The 21,851-nt window shown below is 40.1% G+C and overlaps 1 protein-coding gene across 1 annotated transcript in view; it reads left to right on the plus strand.

Annotated features, from left to right (window-relative positions):
* The window catches only part of mao (monoamine oxidase), a 181,332-nt gene extending 161,828 nt beyond the window's left edge, over positions 1–19,504 (plus strand). Inside the window, exons 14-15 of the mRNA XM_063050778.1 lie at positions 16,380–16,442; positions 18,592–19,504. Of these exons, the coding sequence (XP_062906848.1) occupies positions 16,380–16,442; positions 18,592–18,747 (219 nt within the window). The 3' untranslated portion in view covers positions 18,748–19,504. The remainder of the gene's footprint in view (positions 1–16,379; positions 16,443–18,591) is intronic.
* The last annotated feature ends 2,347 nt before the right edge of the window (positions 19,505–21,851 follow it).

Below are 21,851 nucleotides of genomic sequence, written 5' to 3' on the forward strand. Positions count from 1 at the left end.
GAAGTGTACTTGCGAGGGTGGAACATAAACCGAACAATTACAGGATACTTATATTGCAGGGGTCCCCAACCTCTTTGACACCGCGGACTGGTTTAGTATTGACAATATTCTTGCGGACCGGCTGACAGGGGGGGGGGGGGGGTTCAAGTTCAACAGTACGTGACAGGGAATGAGGAAAGGTGCCGCTGACTCATATTGTTTCAGATCGCCAAATCATATCATTTCCTCGTGGCCTGGTAGCACATGCTTTGTGGCCAGTACCGGTCCGCGGCCCAGTGGTTGGGGACCACTGGTTTATTGGGATGAATATCAAGAGACAAAATAAACCTGTTTAGAAAAGCGCAGAGTAAGCGAGGAGAGTCAACACGGACCTGTTAAGGGTAGGCTGAGTCTGACTAACTTGATTGAGGAGGCAATTATACAATGCATTTGCTGCAGTCGAGATGAATCTTTGGTAAAGCTTTTGTTAAGGTCCCACTCAGCGTACTGATTAAAGAAAACCTTAGTAGCCCATGGAATCCAAGGAAGTGACGGGTTGAATCCAAATCTGGCTCAGTGGCAGGAAGCTTTTTGAATGGGTATTTTATAGACTGGAAGGCTGTTGTAGCTTCAATACTTAGTTACATGCTTTTCCAATATGTATCGTTGACTTAGACCTCGATATAAAGGGCATTATAAAGAAATGTGCAGATGATGCAGACAATTTATGTGGTTGATAGGGAGGGGAAATGTTTTAAATATTGAAAAATAATTATTCGATTAGTTGGGCTGAATCTCCAGGAGGACCACCTTGTCGCAGTTTGGAGACTTGTGTGCCTCGGTGACCTGGAGAGCTATGTTGGCTGGAGTCAGGGCTTTATGCTCTGGCCTGTCTGGCGCGGGTGATACTGCCAAAAGCCAAAGGGTAGAGGACAGACTAAGAGTGGTCCACCATTCCTCCAGATTCAGGGGTTCAGCTCAGGGATAAACAACCCTGACTGGTAAAACAGCCACAAAGAATCCTTCTGCATCTGAGTGTGATAGTATTTCTGAGTTTCCACCCGGGACTTGCAAGACGGACAGTAGTAAAAGCCGAGAGGAAGTTATTGATATGATGAAGGAAGCCCTGAACACGGCCGGTGATGGACGACCTTCGTAGCTGCCCTAGATGCTGGTGGCTTAACAGACAGTAAGTAAATTGAGCTGTAAGTTGGGAAGCAAGTTGGAAGTCAGTTCTGAGAAGACTGGAGTAATGCATGCAGGAGGACAATAACACATAGGAATAAACACTAGGAAGATATTGAGAGTTATGGACAATCAGTATGACCTTGGTGTATGTCCACCAATCCTTAAAGGTAACAAAATTGGTTAATAATGTATTTAAATAGGCAAATGGCATGTTCATTTTTATTAACAATGGTGTGGAATAAGGGAGCAGCCTTTATATGGTAGAAATTTATACTACATTAATTAGAGTCCGGTTTGTGTACTGGATACAATTTGATTGCCCGGGGCTTATGAAGATGTTGCCTGGAATAAAAAAAATGTTGAGCAAAAGTGAGAGAGGATGGGGTTGTTTATTTTGAACACAAGAGGCTGAAGGGTGTCTTAAGTGAGATGTACAAAATGATGAAGAACCCAGATGAAGCAAATAGGAAAGATCCGTTTCCTTAATGGAAGGGTTACTTTCACGGAAATGAGGGGAAAGGATTTCAGCAGGAGGTTGGCCGAGGTCTGGAAAAGATAGCAAAGTCAAAAGGTCTCATTGTATTTGAAGAATACTAGGATGTATTCCCACCTTTGATAAGTGACCTGCAGGACTATGGACTAAGTGCTGGAAAGAGGCTTTAGGCTGGGTAGATCTCTTTTGGTCCACTGTCATTGATGCCATCATTTATTTAGGCAAAAAGCTAGCAGTTAGAAGAAACATTGAAAGTAAGAAGTAAAAAGTGTATTCTGGATGGGGAACTTCAGTGTCCATCACCCAGATTGCCTTTTAGCACTATCTTGCAGTTATGTCAGAATACTTAGTGCTACGTCTTGAAGAACATGGTTGCCAGATTGGTTGTGCAATAGTCACTGAATGAACCAACACAAGAAAGAAACTTATTTAGTCTTATCCTCAGCAGTTTACTTCTGGCCAATAAATCTGTCATCATCTATGATACATTAGTCGAAGCAACTTATTCACAGTCCCATCTTCACATCATATCCTTCCCTTTACAATTTCCATACTACAAACATGCTAAACATTTTAGATTCAGAACTCCGCTGGCATCTCAAAACTAGGCATACAAGTTGCACTGTGGACCACAGCAACAGAGGGAATGTACGCCACCACAACCTGTAATCTCATGGCCCGGCATATCCCTCACTTTACTATTACTGTCAAGATTGGAGATCAACTCTGGTTCAATGAGGAGAGTGGAAAGGCAAGCCAGGAGCAGCACCAGGCATTTCTAGAAATGAAGTGCCAGCATAGCTGCAATACAGGACTAGGTGTGTGCTAAACAGCATGCAGGAGAGTGAGCCAAGTAATCTCACGAGCAACAGATCAGATCAAAGCTTTGTAGTGCCACCACATGTAAACGTGGTGGACAACTAAATAGCTAAAGGAAGGAAAACATTCCAAGAATACTTCCACCCTCAACAATGGCAAGACCTAATAAGCTGCAGTACTGATTCAGTCCAAAATGTTGAATGTTTATTCCCTTCCGTAGTTGCTGCCTGTCTTGCTGAGTTCCTTCTGCATTTAGTGTGAGCTGAATGGGAAAGATTGGTCAGCTAATCGTGAAACCCACTGAGCCGGAACAGAAACCATTCCAGGAAGTATAAAAAAAAGTCCTGGAGCAATATGCACTGTGAGTTTGCTGCAAGTTCTCTTCCCAAGGTTTAGGCACCTAGATGCTCTGAAGAAATCATATAGTGAATCCCTGCAAGGAAGAATAGGAGGGAGAAGCAGTTATTTTCAACAGAAAATTAAATTAAAGATCCAAAAAAAAATTATTAACTATTGCTTGTAACTTAACAGCAATTTTTGTTTTGCATAGCAAGTATAAATCATGATGTTAAACTTGTTTAAAATGCCTCTGATAGTGCTCTTCACTTTTAATTATTGCAGTGATATATAAAATTGTTTTATGTTGGGGTATAATGCATGTCAGAATTAATTTGTCATTTTCCATTAATTTAAAAGTGCATTAGAGTGCCAAAATTAATTATTTATATGAAAGTAATCTCAAAATACCGTTTTCAAGACCCTTAAACTAATTAGAAAATGTAACTCAGATTATATTTGTTGGGTATTAACACATTAATGCTATTAATGTATTTTCTATTGCCCTGTTCTGAGATGACAGGCAGTCTGAACAAACCAGGGCAAAATAGAAGTCACCATAGAGTGAAATTGTTAACCTTCGCTTTCCTCAATTTTCTCTAATTGTGCATTGCATGAACACATTACACCCCTCCTCCTTATGTACTGGCGTGTACATACACAGTCAGAGTGTAACCTAAAACAACAAGCAATGAATTTCATGATACTTCTCAATAACAAATAGGCTTTATGAAAATGGAAGCATTTATCAAATTGTGCAGAGCACAGTATGATTGATTCTTTTTTGTTCCTGATTGTTGGTCACATGATTAACCAACATACTTCAAGAACTATCTCTGGATTCAATGTTTTATTGTATCATGTCCATCATGATCTGTAAAGCCTCCGCAGTATATGTTTTTAACCTTTTGGTGTGACTGCTGGAGTAATTTCTTCTGCAATGGAAGATCATTTTCTCCATAGAACTATAATGGTAATGTACTCAGAACGGTATCTGTTCACGTTAGCTGCGTTTTCCTCATTTTAAGTTTATTTTTCCCTAATCAATATCCTGTGTGTTGATAGATCTTTTGGTACTCAAAGGTTCGACACTCTAATTGTTTTAAGTTGTGGTTTCCCTTGATCTTCTGTTTGTTCTGAGGAGAAATAATTCACATTCTGTAATACTGTTGTCAATCAGAAATAATCCTTGATGCCATTCTGCAGAGCCTTTGAAAGTGCTAAGGTAACCATGGCAATACCACATGTCCAGTTATTCCAATTACACAGTGTTAACAGATTTTCCTCACAATGTAATGAGACAGCGGCAGCAACGAGAGAATTGACATTTCAGGGAACTATTTCTTAATCGTCTGATGCGTGCATTTTATGATACACAGCTCAGACTGCTAGCGGTAATGAACACGTTAATAAAATTAATACTTCCCTTTTATTCATAATAGTCCACGATCTTCCATGTGTCACATTGGGATGATGGTTTTATTGGTTCATTCACTGTAATTTTCCCTTGTTTGAGAATCCATTTACCTAATCCTACTAAGCGGGAATGGCTTGGGGAGGGGCCTTAAACATTAAAATTCTGATTGTCTCAATTTTTCCCAAAATGGCAAAGAAATAGAGCTCACTTCAGGTGGATGACCATTCAATCAACCCCTCTAATTAAGTCATGGGCTTGAGACATTTTTCTCTTTCCATAATGTGGAGCCAAATATTTCATTTCCTGTTTTTATTTCAGATTTCATGTAGCCGTAGAGTTTTGGCCCATAAAGCTTGAGGTCATCTGAAATTCTACTGTCTGTGTTTACCTTTGCACAGAGCCTCATTCATGCTACACCAGTGTGGTCCACTAACACAACAGTTTTTAAAATTCTCATTCTAGTGTTTAAATCATTCTGTGGCCTTGCCACAATCCAGCCATATATGCTCCTCCAATCCTGCACTCTTCACTTCATCATTGGTGCCATTGCTTGCGCCCATCTGGGGCCTAAACTCTACCATTCTGTCCTTCTTTTAACACCCTTCTCCAATTCCTGCTCAAAATTTGACTTTGGCCAGGCTTTTGGTCATAGATATTTACCTTCAAGTTTCTCAATAAATAAATCCTAACAAAGTGCCTTAACCTAGGTTTAACATTTATGAATAATTTATGTAAAAACACAGCTTTATCTACTTGGTATTTTTGTGATATAAATTAAAATTGTGCTCTTATTTTTAAAAAAAATCTTTGACAACCAATCTCTGTAATGTCTATTAGGAAGCTTGGAAAAAGGAGGAAGCACAAATCTTAATCAATATTTTAAGGCCTTAATCAATGGTGTTGATGTTCTTTCCAGATTAATACAGTGACAAGGATTTGATCGGCCCCTTATCATGATCCCCACTCTCATTCCATGACTATGACTTGTCTCCCTTCAGTCCCAAAATTTTTCCAATATCTCGTCCTTGGTCATTAGGATTTCTACAGGTTCTTTCATGTTACGTGAGATTGTTACTATCAGGATATTTGTATTCTCCTCCACAGTGAAAACCAATGCCAAAGAAAATATTTTCATGGATCCCCATTTCCCTGTTTCCTGGTATGAATTCTGCTCCACCTTGGCATTTATGTAAATAGTCATAGTTATAGTCATAGTCATACTTTATTGATCCCGGGGGAATTGGTTTTCATTACAGTTGCACCATAAATAATTAAATAGTAATAAAACCATAAATAGTTAAATAGTAATATGTAAATTATGCCAGGAAATAAGTCCAGGACCAGCCTATTGGCTCAGGGTGTCTGACCCTCCAAGGGAGGAGTTGTAAAGTTTGATGGCCACGGGCAGGAATGTCTTCCTATGACTCTCTGTGTTGCATCTCGGTGGAATGAGTCTCTGGCTGAATGTACTCCTGTGCCCAACCAGTACAATATGTAGTGGATGGGAGACATTGTCCAAGATGGCATGCAACTTGGACAGCATCCTCTTTTCAGACACCACCGTCAGAGAGTCCAGTTCCATCCCCACAACATCACTGGCCTTACGAATGAGTTTGTTGATTCCGTTGGTGTCTGCTACCCTCAGCCTGCTGCCCCAGCACACAACAGCAAACATGATAGCACTGGCCACCACAGACTCATAGAACGTCCTCAGCATCGTCTGGCAGATGTTAAAGGACCTCAGTCTCCTCAGGAAATAGAGACGGCTCTGACCCTCCTTGTAGACAGCCTTAGTGTTCTTTGATCAGTCCAGTTTATTGTCAATTTGTATCCCCAGGTATTTGTAATCCTCCACCATGTCCATACTGACCCCCTGGATGGAAATAGGGGTCACCAGTACCTTAGCTCTCCTCAGGTCTACCACCAGCTCCTTAGTCTTTTTCACATTAAGCTGCAGATAATTCTGCTCACACCATGTGACAAAGTTTCCTACCGTAGCCCTGTACTCAGCCTCATCTCCCTTGCTGATGCATCCAACTATGGCAGAGTCATCAGAAAACTTCCGAAGATGACAAAACTCTGTGCAGTAGTTGAAGCTTTGTGTGATGTGGTTAATTCTTAAAGATAGTATGTCCTAGTTGGTTTCCTCATGTGTTGTCAGCTTCCCTGGCTTTATCCATGAATCTGCTCCCAAGTTAACATGTACCAGGATATTTAAATATGCTATCAACTTCCTTCAGGAACAGTGGGAAGATGAAAGAAATGATCAAGGGGAGAGTCTAGGAAGCATTGAAGCTAATTACGGGATGGCAGGAAGAAATGCTGTCACTGAAGGTACTTTGGCTGTGATGTGATGTGCAAGGTCAGATCCAAGAAGAGCAGCAGCATTAGAAGGGACAGAGTGCTTACCTGTGTCGGCCGTTGTAGACCCGGGAGAAGAAGAGGCTATGTGCCAAGGCTGAGAATTCAGAATTATGCTTTGTGGTTAAGGCTGTTTCAGGGATACAGCAAGAATGAAAACCCGAGCATTTTTCATATTCCTTTCATGATTTTTTAAGAAGTTCTCAGCAAACTTATTATCAAAGTACATTAACAACCCTGATATTTATTTTCTTTTTGGCATACTCAGTAAATCTGTGTTTTTTATCACCTGTTCCTTTTCTGTTGTGTGGGAGGAAGGTGTACGGGTGTTGATGTTCTGTTGTATTCTGTTTTTGTGTGCAGGGGAGAGTTTTTGGGGGAGTTGATGTTCCTGTTCCGTTTTGTGCAGGTGAAGGGGGGCTTTGGGGATTGATGATCAGGATCTGTTCTTTTTTTGTGTGTGTGTGTGTGTGTGTGTGGTGTGGTTGGTTTGATGTTTCTCTCTGAATGACTTTCGTGTCCTTTCTTGGTCTCATGGCTCTCTGGAGAAGATGAATTTCAGTTGTATATGGATACGTGCTTTGATAATAAATAAACCTTTGAAACTTTGTATAATAACCATAACAGAATCCAGGAAAGACTGCCCAACTTGGGTGGTCAAACAGAGTGCAGAAGACAACAAACTGTACAAATACAAAAATAAAGAAATAATAATAAATAAGCATAAGTATCGAGAAGGTGAGATGAAGAGTCCTTGAAAGTGAGTCTGGTGATTGTGAGAACATCTCAAAGATGAGGTAAGTGAAGATGTGTGAAGATATCCCCTTTGATTCAAGAGCCTGATCATTGAGTGGTAGTAACTGTTCTTGAACCCGACGATGAGAGTCCTGAGGGTCCTGTACTTCCTTCCTGAAGGCAGCAGCGAGAAGAGAGCTTGTCCTGGATGGCGGGGTTCCCTGATGATGGATGCTGCTTTCCTGCAACAGTATTTCATGTAGTTGTACTCAGTAGTGGGAAGGACTTTACTTGTGATGGACTGGGCCATATCCACTACTTTTGTAGGATTTTCCATTTAAGTGTTTTCATACCAGGCTGTGATGCAGCCAGTCAATATACTCTCCATCACACATCTGTAGAAGTTTTTCAAAGACTTAGATGTCATGCTGAATCTCAGTAAACTCCAAATGAAGTAGAGGCACTGCTGTACTTTCTCCATAATTCCTCTTGTGTGTGGCCGGACAGGTCCTCCAAAATAATAACGCCAAGGAATTTAAAGATGTTGACCCTCTCCATCACTGACCTTCCAGTAAGGACTGGCTCATGGACCTCTGGTTTTCTCCTCGTGAAGTCAATAATCAGCTCCTTAATCTTTCTGACATTGAGTAAAAAGTTGATATCATGGCATCATTCAGCCAGATTTTCAATCTCCCTCCTATATGCTGATTTTTCACCTCTTTTGATTTGATCTACAACAATGGTGTCGTCAGCAAACATGAATATGACATTGGAGCTATGCTTAGCCACACAGTCATAACTGTAACGCGAGTAGAGCAGAGAGCTAAGCACTCAATCGTGTGGTGCACCTGTGCTGATGGCAATTGTGGAGGAGATGTTGTTGCCAATCCAAAATGACTGGGATCTGCAAGTGAGGAAATTGTGGATCCAGTTGCACAAAGAGGTCAAGACCTTAGCCTCAATACCTCTTATTGCTTCCTGTTTAGTTTTGAGGGGGTAATGGCATTGAATGTTGAGCTGTAGTTGATAAAGAGCATCTTGATGTATGCATCTTTGCTGTTCAGTTCTTCCAGGGTTGAGTGAGAAGTCAATAAGATGGTTTCTGCTGTGAACCTGTTGCTCCAGTAGGCAAATTGGAGTGGATCTGTGAGAACTCAGATGGTTCCTCCATGTTTTGATGAACAAAGCGAGTACAGAAGGCTTTGAGCTCATCTGGAAGCAAAGCCCTGTTGTTGCCTATGTCACTGATTGACCTTTATAGGAGGTGATAGTATTCACGCTCTGTCACAACAGTCAAGCATCCTTCATTGATTCAAGTTTAGTCCGGGTAGCAAATGAGTAGTAAAATACATGGATAATAGTGGGCATGAAAATATTTTTGCAGTAGGTATTTTTTGGACCGATCAACGAAGATGAAACAAATGACGTTATCTGTTATCTTGAGGTCAAGAACCACACCCAGTCCCTGTGGGAAAGATTTTCAAACCGACTTGGCTTTAAATATACTGGTATATTTCTGTAAAGTACAAAAGTTCATTAATTGGGTGAATGAAATTCAAAAGAGAAAGAATTTGCTGAAGAGACCGATATCATTGTGTAGTAAAACACCATAGAATATTGCAAACATTTGTTAAGTTTCCTTCATAACCTTTCTCTGAACCGCACCATTAATCTGATTTTCAATCATCTTTTGGTTTTCAAATTAATGGAAAACATTTAAATTTTTAGTGTCAACCTGAAAGGTTTTATTAGAGAATTTGCTATCTTGAATCCTGCTGTCATTCTGACAATTTCCTCTCGTTATCAGTTTGGATGGCAGCCGCAGCAGCCGATGGGCAAAATATTTTACACAGCAGCGCTTCAACTGAAATGTAGGAGTGTTTTCCCCATTCTCTCCACCCCACTCTCATTGATGTCCACGGACACGTTCATTGCCAGTTGGTCATTTACTTATGGTGGTTAGTCAGGCGCTCCACCTCTTCCTGTTTTACAGTGGGAATGTGAGAGTAGGACATTTAGTGTGACCATCCATGATATGTAAGAGGGGAACAAGGGAAAATCCTAGAAACTATAGACCGGTGAGTCTCACGTCAGTTGTAGAGAAAATGCTGGAGAAAATTCTTTGGGAACGGTATATGAGCATTTGGAAACCCATGGCGTAATTGGGGGGGGGGGGAAGCATGGCTATGTGCGGGGCAGCTTGTGCCTTACCAACTTAACTGAGTTTTTTGACAAAGTGTCGAGAGAGATTGATGAGGTTAGGGCAGTGTACGTTGTCTACATGGATTTTAGTGAGGCGTTTGACTAAGTCCCTCATGGGATGCTAATCCAGAAGATTAGGACGTGAATTGGCTGTTTGGATTCAGACTGGCTTGCACATAGAAGACAGAGGGTAGTGATCGAAAGGACTTATTTGAGCTGGAGGTCTGTAGTTAGTGGAGTTCCACAGGGACCTGTGCTAGGACCTCTGCAGTTTGCGATGTATATAAATGACCTGGATGAAAATGTAGATGGGTGGGTTAGTAAATTTGCGGATGATACCAAGATTGATGGGGTTGTGGATAGTGTAGAAGACTGGCAAAGAAAATGGCGTGATATATATCAGTTGCAGATATGGGCTGAGAAGAGGCATATGATGTTTAACCCAGATAAATGTGAGGTGTTGCACCTTGGTAGAGCAAATGCAAGGAGACAGTACACTGTTGAGGGCAAAATCCTTAACAGTGTTGCTGAGCAGAGAGATCTTGGGATTCAAGTTCATAGCTCCTTGAAGGTGGCTACACAGGCCGATCAGGTGATTAAGAAGGCTAATGGAATGCTTGCTTTTATTTGTGGAGGTTTTGAGTTTAAAGTCAGGAGGCTATGTTGCAACTTTATAAAGCTCTGGCTAGGCCACATCCGGAGTATTGCGTACAGTTCTGCTGCCCCACTATAGGAAGGATGTTGAGGCTTTGGAGAGGGTGCAGAAGAGGTTTACCAGGATGCTGCCTGGTTTAGAGGGTGTGTGCTATCACAAAAGGCTGGATAAACGGGTTGTTTTCTCTGGAGCATCAGAGGTTGAGGGGAGATCTGTTGAGGTTTACAAGATTATGAAAGGCATAGATAGAGTGGGCAGAGACTATCTGTTTCCCAGGGTAGAAATGTCTAATACCAGAGGGCATGCTTTGAAGATGAGAGGGGGTAGGTTCAAGGGGGATGTTTTTTTTAACTCAGAGTGATGGGTGAATGGAATGCACGGTCTGGTATGGTGGTAGAGGCAAATACATTAAAGGCCTTTTGGATAGGCATGGGCATGTCAGGAAAATGGAGGGATATGGACATGGTTTTGGTAGGAGGGATTAGTATTTGGGTGTTTTTGATTTGCTTTTTTAGCTGGTTTAGCACAACACTGTGGGCTGAATGACCTGTTCCTGAGCTATCATGTTCTATGTTTTATGTTATATATGCTCACCATAGATCTGGTCCTGTGCAATCTGACAAGTAAAATGAATTACCTTGTAGTTAGGGAAAGGGTGATCTTAGTATGATTGAATTTCTCAAACAAATGGAGAGTGAAGAAGTTTGATCTAAGATCTTTATTATACTCTCTTATTGTTCCTAAACTGGAAGACCACTACAGGATGAGTGAGGAACAGGCTAGCATAGACTGGGAACACAGACAGTTGAGGAACAGTAGAAGACTTTCAAAGAGATTTTTCATAGTGCTGAACAGAATTGTATTCCATTTAAAAGCAAGGGCAGTAAGGGTGGAGAGAGCCAGACTTGGATAACTGGAGAAATGAAAGAAGGCATCAAGCTAAAAGCTCATGCATACAAAGTCAGCAAAAGTGATAGGAAACTAGAAGATTAGGAAAAGAACCACCAAGTAAACAATAATGGAAGGGAAGATAGATTATGAAAATAAACTAGCACAAAATATAAAACCCAGTAGTAAAAACTTATTATTATATAAAGCAGGGCAGGGTGGCCCAAGGAACATGCTGTAGGCCCCTTATAAGATGAGAAGGGGAATTAATATTTGCTAATGTGGAAATGTCTGAGGCCTTAAACAACTATCTTGTGTCAGTTTTCACAGTGGAGAACATGTCCAGTATGTCACAAAGGGAGATGTTCTGGATGTGATGAGAGGTGAAGAACATCAATACAATCACTGTCACTAAAGAGGTAGCAAACTAGTGGGCCTAAAGATAGATGAGTCGCCCGGTCCTGATGGATGAAAGAAATGGTGAAAGTTATAATAGATGGTTTGTGATAATTTACTAAAATTCTCTGGACTCTGGGCAGGTCCCAAGCCAAAAGCTGGTAACTATAGGCTATAGTCAGGAAAATGTTTGAAACTATCGTTAAGGAAGATGTAACAAAACCTCTGGGTAGAAGTGGTTGCATCAGGCAGACACCACATCGGTTCATGAAGGGTAGGTCCTGTTCGACAAACTTACTGGAATCCTTTGGAGATAATATAGTGCATAATAGCAAAGTATTATCAGATATAATATTTAAATAGGGAAGGATTGCAGCTGGCTGTTGTGCAGAGGAACTTGGGAGTGCTTGTGCGTGAATTACAAAAGGTTGGTCTGCAGGTGCCATAGGTTATCAAAAGGCAAGTGGAATGTTGTGCTTCAACATTAGAGAGATTGAATTTGAGAGCAGGGAGGTAATACTGCAACTGTACGGGGTACTGGTGAAGCTACACCTGGAGTACTGTGTGCAGACTGAACAAGCTGGGGCTTTTCTCTTTGGATCGAAGGGGGATGAAAGGTGACTTAATGGAGGTGTACAAGATGTTAAGGGGCACAGGTGGAGTGGACAACCAGAGACTGCTTTCCAGGGTGGGAAAAAGCAAACACAAGGGGGTACAGTTTTAAGGTTATTGGAGGAAAGTGGAGGAGGGATGCCAGAAATAAGTTTTTACACAGCACGTGGTCAATGTGTGGAACACATTGATCATTCTTGACTTCAGTAAGCATTTGACACAGTCCCCAACCAGAGATTGCTACGTAAGCTTGAACATGTGGGCATTAACAACAGCCTTCTACATTGGTTAAACGTGTTCCTTACCAACAGACAGCAACGTGTGCTTCTTGAGGGGGCAGAGACCCCTGAATCTCCAGTAACAGCCGGAGTGCCCCAGGGGACTGTGTTGGGACCCTTACTTTTTCTCATTTAAATCAACGACTTGCCAAATATAGTCAAGTCCAAAGTCAGACTTTTTGCAGATGACTGCATAATCTACCCTGAGATAAAAAATGACCAAGATGCTCAGCTGCTGCAAAACGATATTGATTCATTATGTCAATGAGAGTCTCAATGGCAAATGTCCTTCAACTCATCTATATGTTATGCTGTGCATGTCAGTCACAAAGTTAAACCAACCAACACGACATATAACATGAATGGACAGATTCTTGAAACAGTCACCCACCACCCATATCTTGGTGTTGAAATTAGCAAGGATCTTAACTGGGCATGCCACATCAATCAGATTACAGCCAAAGCAAATAAAATGCTGGGTATCCTGAGAAGAAACCTCCACTCATGTAGTAAATCCATCAAGGACATGGCATATAAGACACTCATCCATCCAAAGCTCGAGTATTGCGCAGCCATATGGGATCCCCATTAAGGTAACAATAAGAAGTCCATTGAAAAAATCCAACGCCGTGCTGCTCGCTTTGTGTTAAACGATTACAGCAGGAAATCCAGTGTCACCAACATGCTCTCTAACCTTCAATGGGAACCACTTGAAAACCGACGTATTAAACTACAGTTAATTTTCATTTTCAAAGAAGTTCACAACGTCACTCTATCAAACATCCAAATTTGTCACAGGGTCAGTTCAACTCAACAGCAAACTGGACCTCACATATTGGAAACTCATTCATTCAATAAGATTTGCTACCAGTACTCACTCTACCCAAGATCAACAAGAGAGTGGAATCTTCTGCCGCCAGACCTGCGCAGTATTTCTGACGTTAATTACTAGTTAAGATAGACTCGATCAAATGGATTTAGGGGATCTTGTCAAGAAAGCTTATTTTACAATTTAACTCCCACGCCGTTCACACCGACTGCGCGTTATAACAGCCGTCTGGCAGTGCTTGCGCAGTACCAAGCAGAAGCAGAAACACCATGCTAGGGGTCAGTGGTAGAGACAGATACGTTAGGGGCATTTCTTAGGTACATAGATGAAAAATGATTAGGACTGTGTGGGAAGGAAGGACTAGATTGATCTTACAGTCAGTTAAAATGTCGGCTTCATGGGTCAAAGGGCCTGTACTGTACTGTGCTGTGATGTTCTGCCTTCTTACTGGAGGAAAGATGTACTGGCTTTGGATACTGTGCAGGTGAGGTTACTGAACTAATTCTGGAGAAGTGGAGGGGGGTAGCCTCTGAGGAGGAATTGAGCCACTTGGGACTATATGCACTGGAATTCAGAAGAATGAGAGGGGATTTTATAGAAATGTATAAAATCCTTTAGGGGTAGATAAGAGAGAGGGAGGGAAGTTGTTTCCACTGGTGGGTGAGTCTAGATCTGGAGTATACAGCCTCAAAATTCAGGAAAATAGGTTTAGGGTGGAGGAGAGGAGAAACTGCTTTTCCCTGAGAGTAGTGGATCCATGGTATTTCTTCCCAGGCTGCCCCATTAAATGTACTTAGGACATAGATTGTTGCATTGCAGAGGAATTAAGTGTTATGGGGAAAAGGCAGGTAGTTGGAACTGAGTCGATGGCCAGATCAGCCATGATAATATTGCACAGCGAAACAGGTTTGATGGGCCAAATGGCCTACCCCTGCTCACACTCTTATATTCTTGTAACTTATTCCTGAAACAAAGTTGTTTTAAGAAATCAAACTCAGAAACTCAAAAATTAGGTTTAAAAATTAACCTAGCTGTTTGCAGAAGAGAACTCAAAACTTAAATCATCTCTTGCAAGTTGAATTATACCTCAACTCCAGTCTTGGTGGGTCAACCTGTACCACTCTCTTCCCCGCTAAAATCCAGAAATGCAAACTTGCCTTTTTTATGCCCTGTCATTATATAAACCTAGTTGAGTACTGGGGTCACTGTGTCCTGTATACTCTCTACACCACTTATACTTGTAGTAAGGTGTGATGCAGCAGACTGCTTAATGATCACAAGTTCTACATGGTCTCATTGGAGTGTGTGTAGCTTGTATCTCTGTGTTCCAGAGAGTAGTGGCTTCCATTTAATTAGCCCTTTTCACATTCTCAGATTTCCCAAACCATTTCACAGCCATAACATGATTTATAGGGAAACAAAAAAAAGCTCATTTGTAAAGAATAAGGTCCCATAGCTGGTTATGAAAAGGAACAAGATTATAAAGTGGTATAGAGATACAACACAGAAACAGACCCTGTGACCCAATCTTCCCTGCTGTTCATGGTATCTACCTGAACTAACAACACTAACCCTCTCGTTCCTTCTATCAAAGTGCAGGACCATTCACTTCCTGACACTCTGTTCTATCTGCCATTTCTTTGCCAATTCTCCTAATCTGGCTAAGCCCTTCTGTAGCCTCTCTTCTTCCTCAAAACTATCTGCCTCTCCACCTATCTGCATGTCGTCTGCAAATTTTGCAACAAAGCCATCAATTCCATCATGCAAATCATTGACATGTAACATAAGAAACGGTCCTAACACTGACCCCTGTGGAGAAACACTGCTCACCGGCAGCCATCAGAAAAGGCTCCCTATACTTTTGCGTAGAGCTGTAGTAATTTATTTATTGCACTGTACTGCTGGCACAAAAAAAACCAAATCTCATGACATACGTGAGTGACGATAAACCTGATTCTGATGTGGGTCCCTTTTGTGGACTGAGAGTGGGAAGGGGGCAGGGAGAGGGGAATCATGGCTGGGAAAAAGAGAAGGGAGAGGGAAGCACGAGAGGGACATTCTGTAATGGTAAATAAACCAATTGTCTGGACTCAAATGACCTTGCCTGGTGTCTCAGGGCTGGGTGTATCTGCACCTCTGCCATCCCCTCCGCCCACCCCACCCCCATCCTGGCACTCCTTCTCTGTCATCTATCCCACATACTTTCTGTGGCCATCCACTCTCACCATTTTGAACATCCTCTTCTCCTGCCAGATTTACAAACTGGCTCTCCACTGCATGTTGACAAATACAGTACTATGCAAAAGTCTTGGACACCCTAGCTATATGTATGTGCCTAAGACTTTTTGCAAATTACTGTACGTACTCATATCCCTAGATCTCTCCATTCTACATCACTCCTCAAAGCCAAGGTTCTTAAAGAATACTTCTGCACTTGCTTGAATAGTATTTGTGTCCTGCTGAAGGGTCTCAGCCCAAAATGTCGACGGTACTCTTTTCCATAGATGCTGCCTGGCCTGCTGAGTTCCTCCAGCATTCTCTGTGTGTTGCTTGGATTTCCAGCATCTGCAGATTTTCTCTTGTTTAGTATTTGAAGTTTGGTAGGAATTTTGGTTTAGAGAATGATCCTAAATAACATAACCTGCAAATCACACTGAAGTATCGACCTAGATTATATTCTTAAACCCTGCGTTGAGCTTTTGACAGAGAGGGGGAAGAATGCCATCACTCCACTGAACTAGCAGACTTTGTTAGTATATTTTCCAGACTCTGAACAAATGATATTGTAATTACAGCACTTAACTACATTTGTTTAAAATTTACAGCCTCCAAGTTGACTTCGAGTTCAAGTTGTTCTCATAGTACAATTGTCCACTCACAGTGTTTTAGTAAAGCAAGCTCACTATTTTCAGAAGTGCTCTGCTAGCTGAATATTTAAAACTGATTCCCATGTGATCTTGATGTGGCTCAGAGTTGGTCCGAACATAAGTACTATATTCGTGGTATTCTGAATGCAGGGAAATGTTGAAATATCACTAAAATGATACAACTAGAAGGATATGCTAATCCAAACGAAGACCAGTGACCTTTCTGTTAGTATTTGCTACTGGCTGTATAACAAAGGGATAGCCAAGGGTAATCAAGCGAAGAGTTCTAAAAGCTTACATCTGTTTTTTTGTGTGTTTCTTCAGATCTTGCATGAGATGGGAAAAATTTCAGTAAATGAGATCTGGCAACCCGAACCTGCTTCTTTGGTATGTTTATGACTATTTTTATCATATCTCCTTGATTTCTATCTATGATCTAATGTACATCCCACTGGGTCACCTAATTGCAGCAGCATCTGATCTTTTCCAATTAATTCATCAACTGGGGTCATGGGCTACTTTAAATGTATTCTTAAAATAATTAGTCTTGTAGTAGCATTAATATAAAGGATTCAGGCAATTATTTTTGTTGTGTAAATGGCTTGTCTACTATTGAGATTTTAAAACCATTGCGTCATCTCCATACAGAAGGATCACAATTCTTTTAAAATCAAAACACTTGACCATTAAGTTATTTGTTTTTTCATAGTTTCTCTATATAATTGAAAAATGCTATCAGCAGTATTCAATCAACAAAACCTCTTTTATGCGTTAGAGCATGATTTGCATCTTAAACTTAATTAAAAGAAAGTTATTAAGACATGCTCATCAGTAGTTTCCTTTATCTCTGTTTAATTGAATATATCTTTTAACCTGGCTTAAATGGTGTTTTTTACCGTTTTATGTTTTCTGGGCTCAGGAGTTTTCAGTCAGCTCTCTGATTCATCTAAAGTTCTGACCCAATTAACAGGGACACAGCTGCTATGAGCTTACTTTATTAACGGAGTCTCAGAAATATTACAGTATAGAAGGAGTCATTGCTGGCTCTATTTAAGAGCAATCCAGCAAAGCCCACACCCCAGCTTTTCCTAATAGCCCACTATTTTACCCTTTTATCTGGTCATTTGCCCTTTGAACATTAACACACAGCACCCCCTCCACAACCTGCCACTCTCAGCAGTACATTACAGATTCTAACCTCATGTTGCATTAGAAAAAATCTTCCTCATTTTGATTTTATTCTTTTGCGTTTTTCCTAACACTTCTTGCACCAGAACCTTGTATGTTGTAATTTCCGCATCAATCATATCTGTCACCTTGTAAAAAAAATCTATCAATTTCCTTAACCATTAATTGCCTTCAACAAATCTGTGATGACTTTCCCAAATCATTGCATTCTTGTCTAAGTAACTGCTAATTGTGTTCCCTATTATTATCTTCAAAAGTTACCTTGCCACTGAAACTAAACTAATTGGCCTATGATTATGCAATCTATCCTTTTTGAACAAGGATTTGCAGTTTTCCAGTCCTTATTATTATTACCTTCAGGTATCTGAATAATTATGACTCGGTCTCAGCTGTTTCCCTGTCCTATCAGAACAACTAAAGGTGTATCCTCTCTGGATTCAGTGATTTATCCTTTTCAAATAGTTTTCTTTCCTGTACCTTTTCTTCCTCAGTTTCTTTAACTGATCCAGAATCTCAATTTCATACTCCCCTGCTGAGCTTTCAGCACCATCATCATTTTTGGGGAAAGATGAATGTCAGCCATGCCTTCTGGTTCTGTAGACAGATCTCGTTGGTCTCAGACTGCCCCGCACCATCCCCTTCCCTTCTTAGGTCCTAATTACTTGTTATCTCCCGGTAAAAGATTTTTGGATACTTTCTATCTTTACCACCAGTCCTTTTTCACACTGTCTCTTTTCCCAGCTTTATTTGACAATAGTAGAGCAGCAGATAAGGGATATGCACTTAATAGAACAAATACTTGCTGCAGTTTATTGTTCCTAGCGGCAAAGTCGGCCTGCGGCTATTCATATCTTTTTGATTTTTGGATGTTCCAGCTGTGAGAATCATTCTTCTGCTAACTGATGATTGTGTTGTCCAGATCCTTTTAGTTTATAAGGTCAGACTTGAAACTATTTCCCTGAAATAAATCCTGATTTTTGTACAGCTTTGGCTTTTTGTTAATTGTAACCCACTCCATATTTAATATGAGAATCAGTGAAAATAATCTTCTGGAAGCAAAGCATTGCAACTGCTTGGTGAATAGGTTTCCTGGTTTTCTCTCGTTTCCTTTCATCCCCATACAGTCTCTCCACTTTCTGTTGGCCTCCTTAAAGACTGATAAATCCTGGAATAAATGTATTGTTGGAAACTCAAAACATTTCAGCTTTCAATCTTGAAATTAAATTTTAATTCTCATTTTGTCCTCGTGTGTTGATCCTTTTTGTAGAGTTATTCTGCTGTTCATTTGTGACTTTGTATGGGTCATGAACATCTTTTCACTAAATGGAGGTCTAAATATTTATTTCAGGATGTTCCTGCATTGCCAATCAAGTCAACGTTCTGGGAGAGGAACTTGCCTTCGGTTACAGGATGCATCAGGCTTTTTGGATGGTCGACATTCCTCACTTCTGCAGCTGCTGTAGGGCTTTTAGTGTATAAAAAGGGACTCCTGACAAGAAATTAACTTGGAGATTGACGGATCACTTATGGTTCACTTTCACTGTTAACATCCTATCAGCTGTGCTAATCATCTAAAATATCCCTGTTGTACTGATCTAATACAATGATTTAGTTTTCCATTAAGAAAACTGCAGATGAATCCTTATTGTTTGTGCACTTTCCGTAAGTTTTACATTAGCGTACTGGGATATATTAGGGGTTAACAGAACAATATTGATAATGAAAATCACAGATCATGCATATACTGTTTATCTTTTGATATCACTTAATTTTACTTTAATATGTTAAAGTAAATTTTAGATTTTAGAAGAAGTCTGTATCTTTACTGGAATGTAATTCCTTAATTACATGCTTAGTTAATATTTTCATTGTTTTAATTTTGCCTCCAATTCTGTTTACAGTCACTTGGTCTTATCAGAGAAGTGGTTTCAGTATTCACTGATTCAGAGACTTAAAGATACCAACAATTCTCTTATTATCCAACTATATTAGACAGTGATGACTTCTTAAATTCTTAAATTATATTTAATGCCTCTGAAATATGTAGACAGATATCTAACTTGCAGCTTAAAAGTAGAAATTAATTTAGTGGGATATATTGCACAGGAATTGTGTTCTTTCAACTTGAATTCTCTATTTCGTCTGTGAAAATTTGATCAGCACAGTCAATGGGCAGCTCAGGCATCACTTCGATTCACAAGTTTAAGGGATTTGCATAAAAATAATGGTTCATATTTTGTGTTAATGGCATAGATTTGCATTTATATTGATTAAGATAACACAGAATGGCATTTTATACCAGGAGAAAAGGATGATGCAGATTTTATTTATATTCAACAACCAACCAAGTTTCTTAGCTCCACATATCGTTAATCAAGAGTCAGACTTTGTACAAATTGTTATGAAATTGAGAGCTTTATGCTAATACCATCCTGCACTTTTGAAACTTGAAAATCAGAAGGGAAATGTTGAAAGATTTAATTTTACTTTCCTGATTTGTATTTGTGAATTTAAACATCACCTTGGGACTTACAATATCCGTATTTTAGAATTTTCACCTTTATTTAGGGTACCTTACATTAATGAAAATAAAACTGATACCAAATTTATCAACAAAAATTCACTTAAATACTTGGGTTCTGACAAAGTCCTAAATTCATCCCCTTTGGCACATTCATTTGTTAAGCAAATCTTTTACTTTGCCAACCTAATAAAGTTAATCATTGGAAATTGAGATATAATAATAAATTATGTTAAAATTCTGGATCCAGATTTATAATACAGCAGTTTATTTGAAGCAATTAATTTCCAAGAAGTTGCATTATAACCAAATGTACGTGATAATGAGTCCAAAGCGTTATGGTTACATGTTAAACATCAATGTGTGAGTTCAGTGTAATTGTGCTAAAGCAGATATGGAAATACAGTGATGGATAGTGCAAATTGGAGTATCAGTGTCTGTGGCAAAATATATTTGAACATTCTAGAGTGATGCTGATCTTGTCCCTTTTTCAGAGACTTTGTGAGTTTAGTCTTTGTGCCTTATCCCGCGTGGTGTTTTCTCAAGTGCCTATGTGGCCGTGTCTTCAGTGTGCACATTTTCAAGCTGTAACATTTGAAAGTTTTATAATATTACTTGTAACAATGTATTTCTGCACTGGTACACTGATTATGTAAAATTTGGTATCACCTATACTTGCACTGATAAACAGGGCAGTGTTTTATTTGCATCACATCCATTGTTCATGTAATTTTCTCTGTTGCTAAATGGAGCTAATGATTTCATACAGAAATACCAATCAATACTAAAAAAACTAAGGTGGCACTCATATTGCTCCATAGACTATTAATGGTAAATGAAAGTAACTTTAAGAAATAATAAATAACTTGTGCCAGCAGGTTTATCAATATGTGATGACATAGTTTTAAAAATAAATACAAGTGCTGTCATTCTCTTTTTCAACAAATCCAGTGTTTTAAATCAATCTTGCGCTTATTTGAAATGAATACCAATGGTTACTGAACTGGTAATAAAACTGATGTGAAAATATTGCTGGATAAAAGTTTTAATTTAAAATTATCTTTGGGATTTTTAGTACTTTGGAGACGGTGCAAGAGGGAGGATAGGCAGGTGATAGAGAAGGGGTGTGCTTAGACTGGTGGTTTGAGACGTGCCTATTTTAACGCAAGGAGTATTATGAACAAAGCAGATGAGCTTAGAGTGTGGATCAGCATTTGGATTTATGATGTTGTGGCCATTACAGAGACTTGGATGGCTCAGGGGCAGGAATGGCTACTTCGAGTGCCAGACTTTAGATGTTTCAGAAAGGACAGGAAGGGAGGCAAAAGAGGTGGGGTGTGGCACTGTTGATCAGAGATAATGTCACGGCTGCAGAAAAGGAGGAAGTCATGGAGGGATTGTCTACGGAGTCTCTGTGGGTGGAAGTTAGGAACAGGAAGGGGTCAATAACTCTACTGGGTGTTTTCTTTATAGACCACTCAATAGTAACAGGGACATCGAGGAATAGATAGGGAGACAGATTCTGGAAAGGTGTAATAATAACAGGGTTGTCGTGGTGGGAGATTTTAATTCCCCAAATATCAATTAGCATGTCCCTGGAGCGAGGGGTTTAGATGGTGTGGAGTTTGTTAGGTGTGTTCAAGAAGGTTTCTTGACCCAATATGTGGATAAGCCTACAAGAGGAGAGGCTGTACTTGATCTAGTATTGGGAAATGAACCTGGTCAGGTGTCAGATCTCAGTGGGAGAGCATTTTGGAGATAGTGATCACAATTCTATCTCCTTTACCATAGGATTGGAGAAGGATAGGAACAGACAAGTTAGGAAAGGGTTTAATTGGAGTAAGGGGAAATATGAGGCTATCAGGCAGGAACTTGGAAGCATAAATTGGGAACAAATGTTCTCAGGGAAAAGTACGGAAGAAATGTGGCAAATGTTCAGGGGATATTTGTGTGGAGTTCTGCATAGGTACATTCCAATGAAATGGAAAGGATGGTAGGGTACAGGAACCATGGCGTACAAAGGCTGTTGTAAATCTAGTCAAGAAGAAGAGCTAATGAAAGGTTCAAAACACTAAGTAATAATAGAG

The sequence above is a fragment of the Mobula hypostoma genome, chromosome 6 (genome assembly GCF_963921235.1).
Source record: "Mobula hypostoma chromosome 6, sMobHyp1.1, whole genome shotgun sequence".
Taxonomy (NCBI): Eukaryota; Metazoa; Chordata; class Chondrichthyes; order Myliobatiformes; family Myliobatidae; genus Mobula; species Mobula hypostoma.